This window comes from Ruditapes philippinarum, unplaced genomic scaffold (genome assembly GCF_026571515.1).
Source record: "Ruditapes philippinarum isolate M1 unplaced genomic scaffold, ASM2657151v2 ctg3596_1_1_1_1, whole genome shotgun sequence".
Lineage (NCBI taxonomy): Eukaryota > Metazoa > Mollusca > Bivalvia > Venerida > Veneridae > Ruditapes > Ruditapes philippinarum.
Genome location: NW_026862939.1, coordinates 60,533 through 79,949, shown reverse-complemented (window position 1 = coordinate 79,949; position 19,417 = coordinate 60,533). Strand labels below are relative to the sequence as shown.

The 19,417-nt window shown below is 32.6% G+C and overlaps 2 protein-coding genes across 2 annotated transcripts in view; one reads left to right on the top strand and one right to left on the bottom strand.

The window, feature by feature from the left end:
• Positions 1-686: 686 nt before the first annotated feature.
• Positions 687-7,106, bottom strand: LOC132720672 (uncharacterized; the record flags this gene model as incomplete). The annotated part of the gene is given in 3 exon segments (XM_060704850.1): positions 687-818; positions 3,261-3,395; positions 6,966-7,106. Coding segments are annotated over 3 exon segments (303 nt in total), but the record flags the coding sequence as incomplete, so codon positions are not given.
• A 5,292-nt stretch (positions 7,107-12,398) lies between these two features.
• LOC132720671 (uncharacterized) overlaps positions 12,399-19,417 on the top strand; it is a 58,761-nt gene continuing 51,742 nt past the window's right edge. Inside the window, exon 1 of the mRNA XM_060704849.1 lies at positions 12,399-12,552. Within this exon, the coding sequence (XP_060560832.1) occupies positions 12,544-12,552 (9 nt within the window). The 5' untranslated portion in view covers positions 12,399-12,543. The remainder of the gene's footprint in view (positions 12,553-19,417) is intronic.

Genomic DNA, 19,417 nt, shown 5'->3' with positions numbered 1-19,417 from the left:
TAAAAAAAATCTTGTTTCGACAGTCATTTTTTAAAAGTGGAAACAATTTATTGTCTAGGTATAAAGTCTTCTACATATAAGCTTGATTTTTCATTAAATTTGAAGTAGAATAACATAACTCGTGCCACCAATGCTCACCCTCTTCATATCTGTGAGCTACTTCATTAAATTCTGAGGGATAATGTCTAAGAAGACCAATCATATAAGACCGTGTCCATCCAACATTATAATTAACATTGAACACTTCGTCATCAGCCCATGAGTGTCTCTCGTAATCATTCACCTAAAAGGATTCAAAAATGCTAACGTCTATATCATAACTTCTCAAATCCATTCTTAAAAGTTAAACTATATCCAACACCACTGATGGCTAATTAATACCCCTAGACCGTTGTCAATACAATAGCTCTCCACCAAAAGATGAAAGCTGATACTAATCCTTTAGAATTCAAAATTGATCGTTGATTTTCAAACTGGTTATCATTTAAGAAAAACCCCGCTATACTAGTTAAAATCGATATAGTTTAAAAAATGTCGCTAAACCCTGTCATCTACCACGTCGTCTGCTACACTACCAGCTTGGAACCTTGAGTCATCGTCTCACGTTACTAACGTCCGCCATATTGCGCCGCTGACGCCGACGGCGCAAGATGGCCGCGAAATTCCTTTTTCTTCCCTACTTATACCTCAAGTTCTACAGCATCAAGGATCATTGGAATCATAGTATTTACAATATGACCCGCTGTTAAAGTGAACTTCTTCATCAACCCAATCGTCATTAAATGTTGCGTTCTCGCGTTGTTAGCTGTCTTTCTTACCTACGAAATAACATGGCATTTACATCTTATAACGTAAAACAATTATGAATGACATGTATTATTTTATTATTAAAATAAATTGCTCTTTATCTCTTTGGTTTCTCTCAAATATTTAATTTAATTCATATAAATACAATGTGATTGGGAATAATTTAATGGAAGAAGATATTAAGCACACACAATTGAAAGAAGTTCACTTATTTCATTTCTTGTGGCAAGAATGAATAATGTTTAAATTGAGTATAAAACTAGAACTATCGCTAAATGCGATTCATACCCCCACCTATGTCCTTGACAGAAGATGACTTGGAAAGGTGATTAAGGGAATAACTTTAGTTACATTAAAAGAAATTATCTCTGGTGAAAAAAGACAAATTGTACAGGTAATAGTATAAATATATATTGTCAAATCATGTTCGAAACAGTTACAAATAACCTTTCATTTTCCCAATGTACTAAAACAAACAAAAGCAGTGAAGTTAAGAAAATAGCATAATTATGTCAAAATGTAATTAAGAGTGGAAAAACTTTGCATACTGAGCTTACTTGTGACCCTTCATATATTATATAGTTTCAAGTGAATATCTGTTCTAGTTTCAGAAACATTTAAGTATTAATGGTTATATCAGAACATTTTCTAAGCCTAAAAGGGGCATAACTTGTGTCATAATTCAATGGAATTGTAGAATTTTCGTCATCTGAGCTTGCTTGTAACCATTCATATATGTTTTAAGTTTCAAGTAAATATCTGTTCTGGTTTAAGAAATATTATAGTCAATAAATTTAAAGACATAAAAATGGACTTCACTTTGTCAAAATACAATACAAAATTATCCCCCTACACACACTTTTTTTAGTTATGAAACTTGACCTGCATATCTTACTTGCAACACTTCATATATACGAGAAGTGTCAAAGGATTATCTGTTCTAGTTTTAGAAATATTCAAGTACATCTTAAAATTTCAGAACATTTTCCAAGTCAATTTTTGACCTTCAAGTGTGGTCTTGACCTTAAGCTTGCACAAGGGTAAGATTGGTTCTGCACATTGCCCAGTTGGAGTTAACATTTGAGTCAAGTTTGAAGAAAATCCTTCCATTAGTATAGAATTTATAGAGCGGACACAACATATTGTATACTATTGATTGTATGTAAAATAGAAGGCTTAAAAAGGGGCATATCTTTGACAAAATGTTATACAGAGTTATGAAACTTGACCTGCATATCTTAATTGTGACATTTCATATATACTTTAAGATTCAAGCAAATAACTTATCTAGTTTCAGAAATATTTAAATACATAGTCAATAGTCAATTTTTGACCTTGAAGTGACCTTAACCTTAAGCCGGTAAAGCCGGTAAAGGGGTAACATGGGTTCTGCACATTCCCTTGTTAAGGTGAACATTTGAGCCAAGATTGAAGAAAATCTTTCAATTAGTGTAGGACTTACAGAGCGGACACGACATACTGTCTTATATTTGATTGTGTGATAATTGACCTTCAATTGTGACCTTGACCTTGAGCTGACACCTGGGCAACATGGATTCTGCACATCCCCTTGTTGAGGTGAACATTTGAGCCAAATTTAAAGAAAATCCTTCAATTAGTGTAGCACTTACAGAGCGGACACGACATACTGTCTAATATTTGATTGTTTGACATTTGACCTTCAACTGTGACCTTGACCTTGAGCTGTCACATGGGCAACATAGGTTTTGCACATCACCTTGTTGAGGTGAACATTTGAGCCAAGTTTGAAGAAAATCCCTCAATAAGTGTAGGACTTACAGAGCGGACACGACATACTGTCTAATATTTGATTGTTTGACATTTGACCTTCAATTGTGACCTTGACCTTGAGCTGACACATAGAAAACATGGGTTCTGCACATTCCCTTGTTGAGGTGAACATTTTAGCCAAGTTTGAAGAAAATCCTTCAATTGGTATAGGATTTATAGAGCGGACACGATAATTGAGACGGACGGACGCGACAAAGCGAATCCATTATGGCCACATTTTGTGGTAGGAGTATAATGAACATTTTTTGGGAAATATACTTTCAGTGTTTGTGAGATCTAGGTCACATAGACACTTTAAAGTTCTTATGACTCCTATCTCCTGTTTTCTTGGCGGAGAAATACTTAAATCGCCCCAGTGATGCATTAAGTCAGGCATGTGCTTGATTCGGGTAGAACCGCCGACATTCCATAAGCTAGCTTCATAGCTTTCTAACATGAAATTTTTTTATAATTAGACCCTAGTCGAATCAGTAGCCACATCTTTAAGAGCATGTTGTCCGAAGTCCGAAGTCAACGGCCCTCACAACTTAGTCACAGACGCCTAAACTGGAATTATATGTTATATATATAGTTTATTTCATTGAACATATGCCCTGTTTGTTTACACAAAGTCAGTCTAGCTTATTTAAAAAGACTATTACTTGTCTCGCAACGTATGGCATATCTCCAAGTTTAAGGTACGCCAATTCGAAGTAATTGGCAACTTCACGTTGTGCTCTATACAATTCTACAGCAGCCATTGCCTGCATCATAGCACGAGCATCAACCGGCAGGTCCTTTAATATGGATATAAAATAAAAAAACAAATTGGTTATAAAAAATAAAATAAATACTTTCAACAGAATCATGGACGAAATGTAAACGTAATCAATCCTTCTAAAACCGATTTCCAGAAATATATAACCATAAGGCTCTAAAAATTGTTTGGTTCATGTGACATGGGTAAAAAAATAGGATTTAACTCAATACATGATTGGAGCAGTACCTCCAGACGCTTACAGACATCATGATCACAAAATAGACAAATATCGTTTTTTGTCGCCGAATTTTACATTTTTTATTCATAATCATACACAAATCGGTGTGTAAAGATGAATTATACCTGTTAAAGTTCATCCCGTTGGGTTAAAAGGCAAGATCTTAGCGTTTTATCATTCAAGCGCCTTGTCCGGTATATACTGAAATACAGTATATAGTGTGGCGCTCCATTCCTTTTTTTAGTCTCACTCAAACAATAGGATAGGTAGGTAGGTAGGCATTTTATTTTATTTTATCTAAATGTTTTTTTTTTCCACAAAGACATAAACATGTCAACAAAACATTAAAGACGAACATGCATGTACCACCATAATCATTATAAAGAGGATATTTGTTTGTTTGTGTGTAACGTGAAATTTTATTTCATCGAGAGGGCTTTAAAAACAGTATTCTCACGAGTGGCGTAGCCACGAGTGAGAATACTGTTTTTAAGTTCAAGAGATGAAATAAAATTACATCTTACACAACAAACAAACAAACAAAATTTCTTTTAATTTTATGCTTAAAAATAAGTTAAAACGAAATTTCCATAAAATTAACGTTAATATTAAATTCTGTTTTCTCCATAGAGAACGCCACTTATTCGGAATTTCTCATTAAATACAAGAAGTCTTGAGCTGAAAAATAAGTGCGACAATCAACGTTAAATGACGGTGATATTATTCATTTTATTAAAAAGAATATGAATGACCGCTTGTTTTAATAATAAAAACAAACAATTCTTGTAGGAGAAAAAGTCCAACCATCCATCCATATTTCTGTTACTTACTGCAAATTAATATTAAACATGGCTTTGTTAAATGTAAGCGGCAGCAATTTTTTAAAGTTGTGTATTTTACGGGAGGAAAATGATTGTGTTTGATTCAGACGGATATCATTTGGATTTGTTAGTCACACACCCTTTTAAAAGAAAAGAAAACTTATTTGAGGATTGTAACAGACAAAAAATAAGTGTTGACAGCTGTGAAAACATTAAAAAAGCAGCATGGAAAATGGAAAACTTCAAAGGCTGGCTCAGAAATGCTTGGTTGTTTACTAATTCTTCGGGCTGATGGCTGTCATTGCTTTTCAAGTTTTCATAAAGCATACGACAGGTTTTGCTCGTTGGATACTTTAATATGTCCAAATGTCATCAAGAGCAGTTTTGCATGTGGAAGGAATGTATTTATCAGACTGTAAAAATGAAACAAAAATATTTAGAGACGAAATTTGGTGATTAGAATTTGAATGAATAGAAGTAGGTTTTCTTCTTTTTATTACTTTTGGCATTTAAGTTATTTATCAATTTCAGCTTTGCTTGTCTTTAAACAGCCTGACATTGTCAGAATTGTCAGCAAAAATAAAATTGAGGTACCACATGGGGAAAATCTGAAAAAAAGTAGTTTCGTCATTGAAAAGTGTGAAATTATATTTTGATAATTTTCACTGTGAAATTATCAAATATAATTTTCACAGAAAAATCAGTAATCCACTGAAAAGCATAAAATAAAATGTGATATATACATCTGGGTATGAAATCACTTTAAATATATTGCTCACATTTGAATATTGTTGCATTTTTTTCTCAACATGGATTTATATGGCAGTACAATGTATTAAGTTTTTATTAAATAAGTCATTTTCAAAACTTTAAGGGTTTGTTTTCAGCATTAAAATAATTCTTTAACTGTTGTTACTAAGTATCAGAATATGATTGCAATACTTGTGGTAAACCCCCAGAACGGAACAACAATACACTTTCACATTTTGTCATATTTATATACACAAAATGTTTTGCCATCATTAGAAAGCAAGGTGAGACTGCACATCATTCCAGCTTGACCAGACTTCATACTGTTATCTGCACAAATTGAAATATTCATGCTAAAATTCATAAAATTGACTGTTTGACAGGTCCAAAAGATAAGTAAAAAATTGCGGGTCTAAAAGCCAGGTGTCAACTGTCAGAACCAACTGGCTTGTTGTGTACCCTAACATCTCTAAAGACTAACCCTAGGAATCTGAAATTTTATCAGTAAGGCACAATAAAAAGGTGAACTTTATATTCACAAGAACTGAGATTTACTGATAAAATTTCCGATTCCTGTGGTCTGACATAGCTATATAAGACAACAACAAAACACAGTGACAGGTTTTAAAGTATAATACGTTTAGAAAACTTTATATGAAGTGTCGTATTCGTTTTTCCTACAAGGTGAAGAGTGTCGCAGTTTAACACGTTACCCGAGTTATGCCTTGTATATGCTTGTACTTATCATTCATTTACCATGCATTTAATATTCTGTAGAAAAAAATGTATAAATAAGTGTTACATTTAATAGAAAGTTAATTAAACAACTAAAAGATGACCTTTTTTCGGACAAGGCTGTTTGTTATCAGTTTGACTTCCTGTAAAATTACAGGGAAGGACTGAATATAAGAAGATTATTCATTAGTCATTTTAAATCAAAAATTGAAATCGGGGAATCTCATTGGACATTCTAAAATAAAACGTAAAAGGACAGTTCTAACCATTCTAAAATAAAATGTAAAGGATAGTTCTTACCATTTTAAAATAAGATTTTAAGGATAGCTCTTAACATAAAATGTTAGGGATAGTTTTGCAACAATAAAATGAAATGTTAAGGATAGTTCTACAATAAAATGTACAGGAATGATGATAGTTCTTTAACTTTTAGGTTAATTTGTAAATGATTACACAATTTAAACAGTTAAAACGGGCAACTAAAATAAAAGTTGCTTTACTTTGAAAAATCATCAATATATAATATGGCAATATGCTATAATATAATTTCAATGCTTACAAATTGGGTATTTTCTTAGCTACAAGAAATAGTTTTTATGTCTTTGTTATGCATTTTTTATGTCTTTTTGCATTGAAAAAAAAATGAAATAACATAATTTTGCATGTTAACGAGTTTTACTTCGGCCGGATATCCTTTTAAAAGATATTTCATTTCTTGCTTGTAAATCGGCAGTTTCTATGTTAACCGCATATGCAAACTGTCAAAATACCATGCTTTCTTAACATATGTATTTAAAATTCTTTAAAGATGTCATTTTAAACTTCTTCGCCAGCTTGTCAACATTAAAATCAAGATGGCGACGCAATTTCGTCACAGGTCAACGCGCGCCGAATCATCATCAATGTTGTTTATCTGATAAAATCTTTACTGTGTAACATAGCCTTATTAAATTTTGAAAAATAATTACCTAAATTTATTTTTCCTAAATACTATCATAAAATTTTTAAGGCTACATTTAATGTATCAAACTAAAATACATTTATCAAGAAATTTATTATTTACCTGGACTGAAACTTCTGCTGAACTTTTTGATGCCATATTCCAACACAATTATTAATGCTTAGTAACCGATCTTTGTTTCCAAATAACTAAATAAGCACTGCTCTGATTTTGTAACCGCGTGATAAAACACTTGCTGTTTAGCTCCTCCCTCTTCCTTAAGTTAGGTGAATTTTGTATTAACACTACCTGTTTAACTCTTCTATTGAACATGATAATGTGAAAAAGTCAACTATAGTGATTATTCTTTTAAAGTTTTACTCAAATTTGTGACCACTTGAGTCTGATACAGATACTAAATATAATAAAGATAACTGCAAGATTTCAGGTCTACATGTATATACTAAAATAATTCTCGAATGATATATATTTAGCATTTATATAGCACCTTGATTTAATTTTATTCTATTCCATGTTATCGTGAAAAGTTTACTTTGTGCAACCAGTGTAATTTAATTATAGTTTTAGCAACGTATGTAAAAAAAAAAGCAAAGGAACAAGTAAGAAAAATGCAACTAAATTTATTTTAAAGTATAACTTGAAGTCTTGAACTATAGCAAGGTTGTAGTTGTCAGTCACATGACTTGGGTATTTTTGTTCATAAATTTTACCTTTGACTGATCGTTATGGGATGTAAACATTATCATTTAAGTTTTTATGTGTGTAAGCAAGGAAAAATCGTAAGTTTAACATGCATGGTTCTTTAAACATTGAAGAATGTATGTGTAAATATATTATCATGCATATGAAAGTTTAATTTTGCTGTGGTAATAAAAGGTTTTGCAAAATAAATATCTGTTTTGTTAGATGTTACAGCCCCCGATGCAAAGGAAAGCAAACTAATATGCTGGTAATTATTAAAATAGGTATGGCATCGGCTGTAGGTCGATAAATCGATATCGGTTGCATTTCCAAGATCGAGCCGACATGGAATGCCGATATCGAGCCGACATTGCAGATGATATCGGGGCGACATCGGTCCTATATGTAATTTTTTGCTTGGATTGTACCGCAATGCAGATGCGTGTGAACAAGGGTGTTCAAAATTATTTAAATGCCATCAAAAGTTTTTTGTTCTATGAATTGAAGGTTCAATTTCAACAGATTTTTACCGCAAAAATCATTTTCAATGTCATAAAGACAAACTTATCTCAACGCGCTTAAAATTATCTGTATGAGGTCAAATATGCCTAACCGTTCACTTGAATTGTCCATAAAAAGCGCGAGACATTAATGTTACGTCATATATTTCGTAAATTGTTGTTGACGTAACAAATTGTTTTCCAGAGTTATTTATAAACATTCTCTGGTCATCTAACGTAATCCCTTACGTTGGTTCAACAATGCGAACTAAAGTATATGAACAACCTTGCGATACCCACAGAGTCTTCCATGAATCCCTCATACATAGATCTAAAATAAATAGAGCATGTACATCTAGATAACAATCTTTAAATAATCTAGCACCGTTGTATATGAGTGGAATTTTTGGTTTCTCTCACAATGAATTACATTGTGTACATATTTTACGCTCAATCGATTATAATGAATTTTTTCTGAAATCTATACCTCATACTAATTATTTAAAGGATTATTTTTCATATTACTTGACTTTCATTGACTTTTGGAACAAAATACAAAGTACTATCAAACAATGTACCATTATTTAAGGAAGCCCATTGAGGCCGTTTTGAGTTAGAAGTTAGAACTTAGATGTTAGATCTTAGAACTTAGGTATTAGCTCTTAGAACTTAGAGGTTCCGTATAGGCGAGAAAATGCCATATTAACTGCAAGTTAGACAAGAATATGTAAGTGAGATAAACTTTTCATTATCTTTCTTTAATTAAAGAGTTGCATAGATAAAACTAGAACGTTAAAAGATTAAGTGATTATATCTTATATGTTAAGGCCTGGTAAAAGCAACCAATTTCAATAGGAGACAAAGATCGACCAAGCTCTCTTCAACAAGCTGTCCATAAGGTGCTATTTAGCCAGTTCTAGCTATATCAGCCGAACTTGGCTACCAATAAAATCTTCGATGAGGTACACAAGCTTTGAAACTGATATCTGTTGCCTGTAATTGCCGAAGTATCAAATTTGAAACAATATTCAAAATTGTGTATCTGATAGCTTAATAATGATTAAAAAATGTCGGTTTTCTAATGTGTATCAAAATAATTTGATTATTTTTCCTATTCATACATTTTTCTGATTATAAAAATGGATATTTGGAATTTTGCCGTTTGTTGTTTCACTAATAACAAGTTGTAATCACAGATTTAGCTATCATTCTTATAGGTGCGCATTTAACAAGACTAGAACTGATTTACTTTGTATGGAACGTAAATGGATACGTCAAGTGAAAGCCATGTTGACTGTGATGCAACCTCGGAGCGATCTGTACAGTCGAATCATTTTATGGCTCAAACAGTTTCAAACAACGACAACTCGCCGGAAATAAACGGTAGCATTGCTTGCTTTAACGGCACATTAAAAGTATAAGGGTTGAAAAGTTCTGATAGGGATTACTTCGTAAACAAGGTTTTTCAAAATTTGGATCTAACAAATCGTGTACACATGGAATGTCTAAGATATTGTTTTTCGGATTTGATCCAAGCAGAGGTCTAAATGACAAGCTAAACCCAAAATAATTTTGAAATACCTTTCGAAAGACCTGCTATAATGTATTTTGTACCTGGAATCTATGGTGGTCATAACTGTGGTCATCGTGTTGATCAAGAAGACATAAAGATATGCCAGTACTTTATGGATCACATAAAGGGCCTGATTGTAACCGAGAAACTTGTTCGAGTGTTGTCGTCGAATGACAGAAAGGTTTTGACAGCCATAAACGAACCGTAACCTTGTACCTTGAATTTTTACAGATGATCGTGGAGCATTTTTACAATGACTTACAACGAACATGCAATTGTGTTTCGTGTTGGCATACAGAATTATTAATTATATATAATATTATTCATTAATTATTAAATTGATTATTTTGTTTTTTATATATTGTAATGCTTACAAAAAAATTATGTGATTTCAGACCTTTCAACCTGTGTGTCCCAAGAATATTCTTTGAGCTAAATGATGCCAGGAATGCTGTTGTAAAACTATTGAACTGTTTCAAGATAACTGTTTATGGGGAATGTCTGGTGTAGTCAAAGTTTCAATAAATGGTCCGATCAAAGTGTGTGTCTATTCTACATTTCAAATTACATGTATGTGCACTTTGCATCAGTGATCAATCATTTCGTGTTTCCATTTGTACCAGGTCAAGATCACAGTGGCCACTTAAATAAAAGATAACCTTTGCCTTAATTTTAACGAAGTGCTATCTTGTATTAATACATGTATTTGATGAAATTATCAGCGGTTTGATACTGAGTTTGCGTTTGGGTTTACCATGCTATATAAATATATTAAAAGACAAGGATTTTGTGTAATATAGTATTGACAAAAAATGCCATTTGCTACAATTTCGTATGGTGACAAAGGACATAATTCTGCACAAATGATTGATGGTGTGACCTGCTGCTCTTTGCACCAGTATATTCAAAAGGAATCGCATTACTGAATAGGCACAACAAGGACGTAAAGTGTTCGATGGATGTTCTTGTAAGCATGGTTCAAATGAAATAAAACATCTAAAAATAAAGAGTTAACATAATACATATTTTTAAACGTTTTGTTAAAAGATTAAGGAAATATTGCGTTTCTTAATCCTTCAAAACATACATGCCTATAACCTTGAAAATTAAACCAGAATGATGAACTTAGAACTTTGATAAACATTTCTGTAGAATGTCTATTTCGTGTAATGTGTCAATGAAGTATGGCGATATATATGCGGGCGTGTTGTTGCTCTTTGATACATCGAGACATAAAATGCGTCGACTGTACCCGTCGATCGCTCCGTGGATGCAGAATTTATATGGCTTAAACTTTTTGTAACCATTTACAAGCCACACACAGTAAGGGACATTTAAATTTCGAGACATATCTTCGCCGAGATGATCAGTGGCTTAGCGTTGATTAGTTCCTCGGGGTCGATTTGTGGCATTAGCCTCATTACAGAATCTCTTGACATTGCAACTGGTAGTCAGTCCAATTTGTACAACATCGATCGAAACCTCAACACTTGGCACTCCTCAGGATTACTACAGATATGGGGTCCCTTAATACCTCGTCTTTATAGATGTACGTGCTTTGCGTCGGACAAGATTGTTAGCCTTGTAAAAGTAAGTATAAATAAGTTATTTGTAATCAGTTCTAGTCTTGTTAAATGTGCCCCTCTGAGAATGTCAGCTCAATCCATGATCACAACACTAGATACTGGTGTTATAACAGCCAATTCCAAACATCCATGCCCATGTTAACACCATTTTCGTCGTCTTGAAAGGAATAAAGAATATTCTGCAATAGGAAACATACACAAATTATTTTGTACACATCACGAAACCAACAAAACTGACAGTTACACAATTCTGAATACTGTTCCAAAGTTGACAATTGGGGAAGTACACTTAGACAGGCAACGGCTATCAGTTTTGATGTTTGTATCCCTGATCGACTTTTCTGTTACAAGGTTTGGCTAAAATAGCTTCAATGGCCTAAATAGCCTCCTTTGCCCTTATTGACATTGGTTGTTTTTCACCACGCCGGTTAAGTTACAGATAACATCACCTAATTTTTTGAAATAATAGCTTTATCTCTGCAATTTTTAAAAACAAAATATAAAAATAAAGAAATAAAAGTTTACCTTACATACAACTCCATTCAATATGGCGTTTTCCCGCCTATACGGAACCTCTATGTTCTAAGAGCTAAGACTTAAGTTCTAAGATCTAAGTTCTAAGATCTAACATCTAAGTTCTAACTTTTAACTCAAAACGACCTCAATGGGCTTCCGTAGTTATTAGATCGTTGAAGGTTAAAAGGTTCAAAATAATTTGTAGTTTAAATCGACGCAAAGTTTATCGACGCAATTTGAATAATTGTACACACGGTTATTCACACGTGACGTTACATCTAAATAATTAATGGGCATCTGACAATGTACCGAACTTCGTCTTCCCTGTATTGAAATGTTTGAAATAGGGGTCGTCTTATTTATAATGAGTGTTTATGTACTTAGTTTAATCATATAAAAAAGCCTTTATCATTCTTTTTTTTTCTTCATTTAGTAAATAAACGTCTGTTCATTCGTACTCAAATATTTTGTCTCCCTTATTTTAAAAGATAAAGGATACATTTTTATAAATGTTTAAGACATTGACATGTCCCCCATTTATTTAAAATACCTAACTTTGCAAAACCGTAAAGTGTTATAAAACAGTATGTCTATCACATAACGCGTCGAAATCCTGTCCAATCACAGACATCGGTATTTTAATTTGTGACGCCCCTGTAGCCATCCGATAAGCTATTTCAAGAGATGTGAAATATTCATATTTAAGTTAAATTAACAGTTTAGGTAAGAGATATTTATACATAGAATTTTATTTGAATATATATATCTAAAAAGCTACATCATAATTGTTACTGAGTGATTTAATCGAGTCGTTAGGAAAAGACATGGATATTGTGAGTTGAAATTTCAATATTCTTGTAATCATATATTTGCATTGATAGAAGCAAATGTTTTGACACAATTTTGTGTTTCAACAGAGACATAAACATTAATCTTGACAGTTATTTTATCCTTTTAATATTGTGTTATATCAAACCCCTATTTTCTTTTCCCTAAAAGACGTGAACAACTTGAAGCGCTGATAAGCTTCAATGGATGCACGAATCATTCTTGTACAAGTGAAAAATACGGTACCATGTACATGTAAAGAAGTACCGGTTACGCGTAGTTACACCTGGTGATATAACGCGATTGTATTATTACGCGACGGTTGGGAGTCTTATATACATATAAAATAACTGTTAATATAAACCTTTTTATCAAAATGAATGCAGCATATTATGGTATAACTTTTATGCGAATGCTATGTTTTTTCTTCGAAACATGGAACTACTTGAAACAGATATTTTACAGGAATTTTAATATGACAACAGGCGCCATTGTTATTTTTTGATAAACATTTTTAACTTTAAAAGCAAGAGGTGAAAGATATTTGATTCATGTCCTTTTAAATAGATGCTAGTGTTAGTTATGGTTATGCGCACCTGTTTAACTTTATCAGGGCTAAATATCAGTGATATTTCTATTTTATCTACCGTGACGTTTAAATTACGCCCACAGCTACATGTATTCAGTCTAGTTTAATTACAATAATAGCGAGCTTGAAGAGCTGGCCCGAAGGCCGGGCTTTACGTTAACGCGAGTACCTGCTAGATAGTGAAGTGAAGTGAAGTGTTTAAATGGCCTCATAGGTTCATCCATATTTTTTACAAGGGGACATCAGTACTGCTTATTCTAGCCCTTTTGAATGTTTATTTCGTTTGAAACGCAGTGGTCATCTTGGCTATCATGATAATATTGACTATCGGATATCCGTGAATTACGTGCATGGCCCTCGTGGTCGAGCAATTCATACATATTTTTGGTCGATATCGTGTATTTTGAGCATTCAGCCATATTCTATGATTCATGTATTTATAACCTAACCATTGTAAGATGTGTTAAAATATGTGTAGCCAATAAAAAAAAATGCGTATATGTAGCGTGAGATGTAATAAAACATTTTGGAGATTATATTTTTTTGTTATAAATATGAAATAGATGAGACTATATCATTTTTTGTCAATACAATTCTACAATTCTACATATCATAATTTACAATATAGTTGTAATATATATATATATTTATTTAATTTTACCCATGAAATATGGTACTATATCAGTCAAATATATTTCATATTTTTTAATATATATATATTTAAAATAACCATTTATTGATTGATTGGTATTTGTTTTATAAATTAATTCATAACGGAAATACCATAAATATGAGATCATTTCTACTTTGACAAGTCAGTTCATATATATAACATTAATTAAGTAGACATCGCCAATACAACATGCATGTGCTTGTCACAGAAAATTAAACTAAATTTTTACAAACTTGTAGAAATTTTAGATAAAAATAAAGACGCAATGCACACATTGCGCATTTTCATTATTATCATTATCATAATTCCTTCACTTTTAGTCAGGGTTCTGACTTGATATATCACGCCCAAGCATTCTATATAAACAAAAATATATAGAAACTGTTATTTAAAAATTGGGATAGGGGTCGAAATGTCTTACCCACTATGGGTCGAAAAGTCATGTAAAGAGGGGTCTAAGTGTCAAGGGGTCTAGAAGTATTATATTTGTTGTATATAAACAGTATGGCTGTTAGAAGTTTGCTTTATATTTTGTTGTAAATAGAATAATGAGAAAATTTACCAGGTGTAAATTAATCAGAAGCAAAGAGGCCCGGAGGAGTGATTATTGATATAATTTGTTTGACTGGCTATACACCTTAGACTGGATTTGTTTATATTTCTATGTACTACAGTTAGTACATAACTACAGGTATTCTGCTACAGGAATCTGGTAAACACTATGTGAAACTAATTATTATTTTCTATTGTAAATAGAATAAACTTTGGTAAAAATGAAAGGTAGAAAATCAAAACTATGAATATAGGTGCATTCAAATTTATAAATGATAATAAATGTATTGATTAGTCTACAGGTTATAGGTTTATACCCAGTCATAGCTAGCTAATAATACCATCTTTAATAGAGGTAAAGGAATATTGTAAAGGGTGACTTAGCCTGGATGTTGTGGTTTGTTTTCTGAACATGTGAGATTTGGCAGGTTACATAATGACCTATCCAGATTGAGGTTAAATTAGTATCCATTACTAATGATGACAGGGTTCATGGTGCAATTCTACCGGACGGTACATAGCAATATAAAAATATATTCCACATTCTCTGTGCTAGTAGGTCAGTACTGGTCCTTTAAGGGATGAAAATATCCTTAAACTTGAATCATGCAATATATTTTATAAAGTCTCAAAAATATCATATTCTGAATCGTTATTTTATTTTTTTCTAACATGCGCATAGTTTGAAAACGACAGCTCCTGTCTTATTGTCCCCCGCCTTTTCGAAGAAAAAAGGGGGATATAGAAATAGGCTCCGTCCGTCTGTCCGTCCGTCCGTCTGTCCGTCCGTCACACTTTCGTGTCCGGTCCATAACTTTGTCATTTATGAAAGGAATTTGAAATAACTTGGCACAAATGTTTATTATAATAAGACGATGTGTCATGCGCAACAACCAGACCCCTACCTCCAGGGTCAAGGTCACACTTGCTCATTCATGGTCAAAATTGCCTATTTGAGTGTATATGTCGTGTCCGGTCCATAACTTTCTTATCTATGAAGGGATTTTGTAAATACTTGCCATAATTGTTCACAATAATCAGACGATGTGTCATGCGCAAAAGCCAGTCACCTAACTATAAGGTCAAGGTCACACTTGGAGGTCAAATATTAACATAGTCTGTTACAGGGTATATTTCGTGTCCGGTCCATAACTTTCTTATCTATGAAGGGATTTTGTAAATACTTGCCATAATTGTTCACAATTATCAGACGATGTGTCATGCGGAAAAAGCAGTCACCTACCTTCAAGGTCAAGGTCACACTTGGAGGTCAAATATTGACATTGTCTGTTAAAGGGTATATTTTGTGTCCGGTCCATAACTTTCTTATCTATGAAGGGTTTTTGTAAATACTTGCCATAATTGTTCATAATTATCAGACGATGTGTCATGCGCAAAAACCAGTTGCCTACCTCCAATGTCAAGGTCACACTTGGAGGTCAAATATTAACATAGTCTGTTACAGGGTATATTTCGTGTCCGGTCCATAACTTTCTTATCTATGAAGGGTTTTTGTAAATACTTGCCATAATTGTTCATGATAATCAGACGATGTGTCATGCGCAATAACCAGTTGCCTACCTTCAACGTCAAGGTCACACTTGGAGGTCAAATATTAACATAGTCTGTTACAGGGTATATTTTCGTGTCGGTCCATAACTTTGTCATTTATCAAAGGAATTTGAGATAACTTGCACAAATGTTTGTTATAATAAGACGATGTGTCATGCGCAACAACCAGACCCGTACCTTCAGGGTCAAGGTCGTACTTCTTCATTCAATGTCAACATTGTCTATTTGAGGGTATATGTCGTGTCCAGTCAATAACTTTCTTATCTATGAAGGACTTTTGTAAATACTTGCCATAATTGTTAACAATAATCAGATGATGTGTCATGCGCAAAAACCGGTCACCTTCCTCCAAGGTCAAGGTCACACTTGGAGGTCAAATACTTACATAGTCTGTTACAGGGTATATTTTGTGTCAGGTCTATAATTTTTTCATAGATCAAAGGATTGTGAAAATACTTTGCACAAATAGTCACTATAATAAGAGGATGTCTCATGCGCAACACCTGCATCCCTGCCTCCAAGGTCAAGGTCACACATAGAGGTCAAAAATTAACATAGTCTGTTATAGGGTATATTTTGTGTTGAATCTAGAATTTCTTCATAGTTCAAGGGATTTTGAAATAACTTGGCACAAATAGTCACAATAATAAGACGTTATGTCATGTACAACACCTGCTCCCCTACCTCCAAGATCAAGTTCACACTTAGAGGTCAAAGCTTAACATGATAGATTTTTAAATTCCGTGTTTCATTTTATTTTTTTAACAAATTTATTGTTACATTTGCAGATCTAGCATTGATCATAATTGTGGACTGAATGTCCTGAGATCCATACCTCAATCTTTTGAAATAGCACAATTTTATGCTTCATATAAAACTCCCGGGGCGGGGGACGTTGGTAACTCTGTTACAAATTCTTGTCTTTTTTATAATGGAGGGACACCGGTCACAACTGCCAGGTTTCGGGCAGAGTCAATCCGACTACAGACTATTCATAGAGTAGATAGTTGCTTGCATTTGTATAAATCTATGCACTAAATTTTATAGTTGGTGATTGTGCCACATGAAAACCGACAAAGTACAAAAAGTAACCGGCGCCAAAGAAAACATGAAAATACCACAAAGTGGTTCGTTTGTTGTATTTTCGGTTTTGTTTGTTTTCGCCTGGTGACCCCTGATGCAAAATACATGGCACAAATCGGTTTCCATAAAATTTCTCATCTTGAAAATGGTTAGTTTTTTTATCTGTACAAAGAATTACGTATTGTACATATATAAGTACAGTTATGTAACCTATGTTCACTTTTAAATTGACCTAATATTAATAATGGCACAACCAATAACGTAATTTTCAGTAAAAATAATTATACAATATATAAATTGTTATTTTAATTAAGACTGAGTATGTAAGTTTTTCTATTTCGTTTTCTTATTTGTATTAATTAAGAAATAATCTACCTGCTAATTTGAATATCTAAAAGAATCTGTCACGGTTTAGAACTGTTCACTATTTAGGGGAGAAACTGTGTAAGCGGCCAGATAGCTCAATCGCTCAACCGCGGTACATTTTTTGTGGGTCACAGGTTCGAGTTGTGGCCAAGCTGCACGTTTTTTTTCTCATCCTGTGACTACATTTAACCTTGAGTTCTGTGTAAACATCAGAAATTCGAGAACAAATATCTATATAATGGATAAATATGTTATGGTTTAGAACTGTTCATTATTGAAGAGATAATGTGTTCCCGGTCGAATAGCTCAGTTGGTCCTCTGACAGTCATGGGTTCAAGGAAAGTAAGGCATTTAGACCCATTGACTTCTCGACCCCTTACGATATTAAGATGACTTCTAGACCCCTTGACACTTAGACCCCTTTTTACATGACTTTTTTTAGTGGGTAAGACATTTCGACCCCTATCTCCATTTTTGTACTTAAGAATCACAGATACATGTACCTCGAGAAATAATAAAAAGCAAAAAGCAAATATTTAAATTGTTTTCATAAAAGTATCCGATGAAATATTGTAAACTTAAGGTTAAGCAATAATTTAATATTGTTTTTTTTTATTCGTTTAATGTTATGTTACATAGAATTGAAGAATGGCTACATAGCAGTTATAATATATAATTTCTGTTAATATAAAATGCTTGGGCATGATATATTAAATTAGACCCCAGACTTGAAGTGAAGGAATTATGATAATGATAATAATGAAAATGCGCGATTTGTAATTGCGTATGTATTAATATCTATAATTTCTTCAAGTTTGTAAAGATTTAGTTTTTCTGTGACAAACACATGCATGTTATATTGGCGACTTCTACCTAATTTATGTTATATATTGAATTGGCATTTCAAAGTAGTGATGGTTTTTTATGGTATTTACATTACGACTTAATTAAAAAACAAAATACCAATCAATCAATAAATGGTTGTTATTTGAAAAAGATCTTCATGTTTTCGATTAATTTTAATTGAAACTATGGAGCTATATCTGTGTAAATATAATGTATTTAATTGAATGTACTATATTTTACACTATGATATGTAGAATTGTAGTTATATTGACAAGAAATGATAAAGTCTCATCTATTTCTTATATAATTTGTAATATATAAAAAAATTAATATTCAAAATGTTTTATTACATCTCACATTTCATATACGCATTTTTTTTTCATGGTTTGAGTATAATATTGCCATAATAAGCTTCAAAAGCAATATTTTCGACAATAACAAGTTGAGAAATGATTTAACATCTTAAAGTCAATACATGTTCCACTTAATCACATTAAATATTTTACAAAACGAAAGATATATATTCACCCCTCACTTTTTTCGTAATGTTAATTTCCCATAGGCCTCTGGAAGTTTTCTTACTGTTAATGCAAGTGTACCACGTGATTAAGAATTTTGTACTGTTACATAGGTAACAATATTTTTTAACAGTTTAAAATCTGATCACGTGGTCTATTTTCTAAATAAAATGAAATAAAATAGCCGCCATTTTTCTCTCGATACATTCTTCTTTTTGACGATAGGGCATCACCAAAGTAACTATGACTCTCATGAAATTTAGTTCTTTGCACCCTAGAGTTCTTTATGCATATAAAATATCTTTTTGTTGAATAGTCGAAAAGTAAACATCCGTTTTCAACGAAAGTAATTGCAATGTGAATAATTTTGTGTCAAACTGGAACATGCAGACGGTTTAAGCATGCAACAAAGGATTATTTAACAATTTTAACCAGTGAAACATTACAGAAAGAGTTGGTGGGCAGACATCTGTAGGATATCATCGTTATTTTTGTAAATGCATTTTGTCAAAAACCATGCGAAGAAAATTCTGGATACAGAAGGTTCAGATTTTACAGATCATAACCGTATAAATGGGTTAGTGTTTTGTTTTCTAAATAAAACAAAGCTTATTGTATGTTTATGACTGGTATATATTAATACTTGCGTTAAAGAATAAAAGAAAAACAGC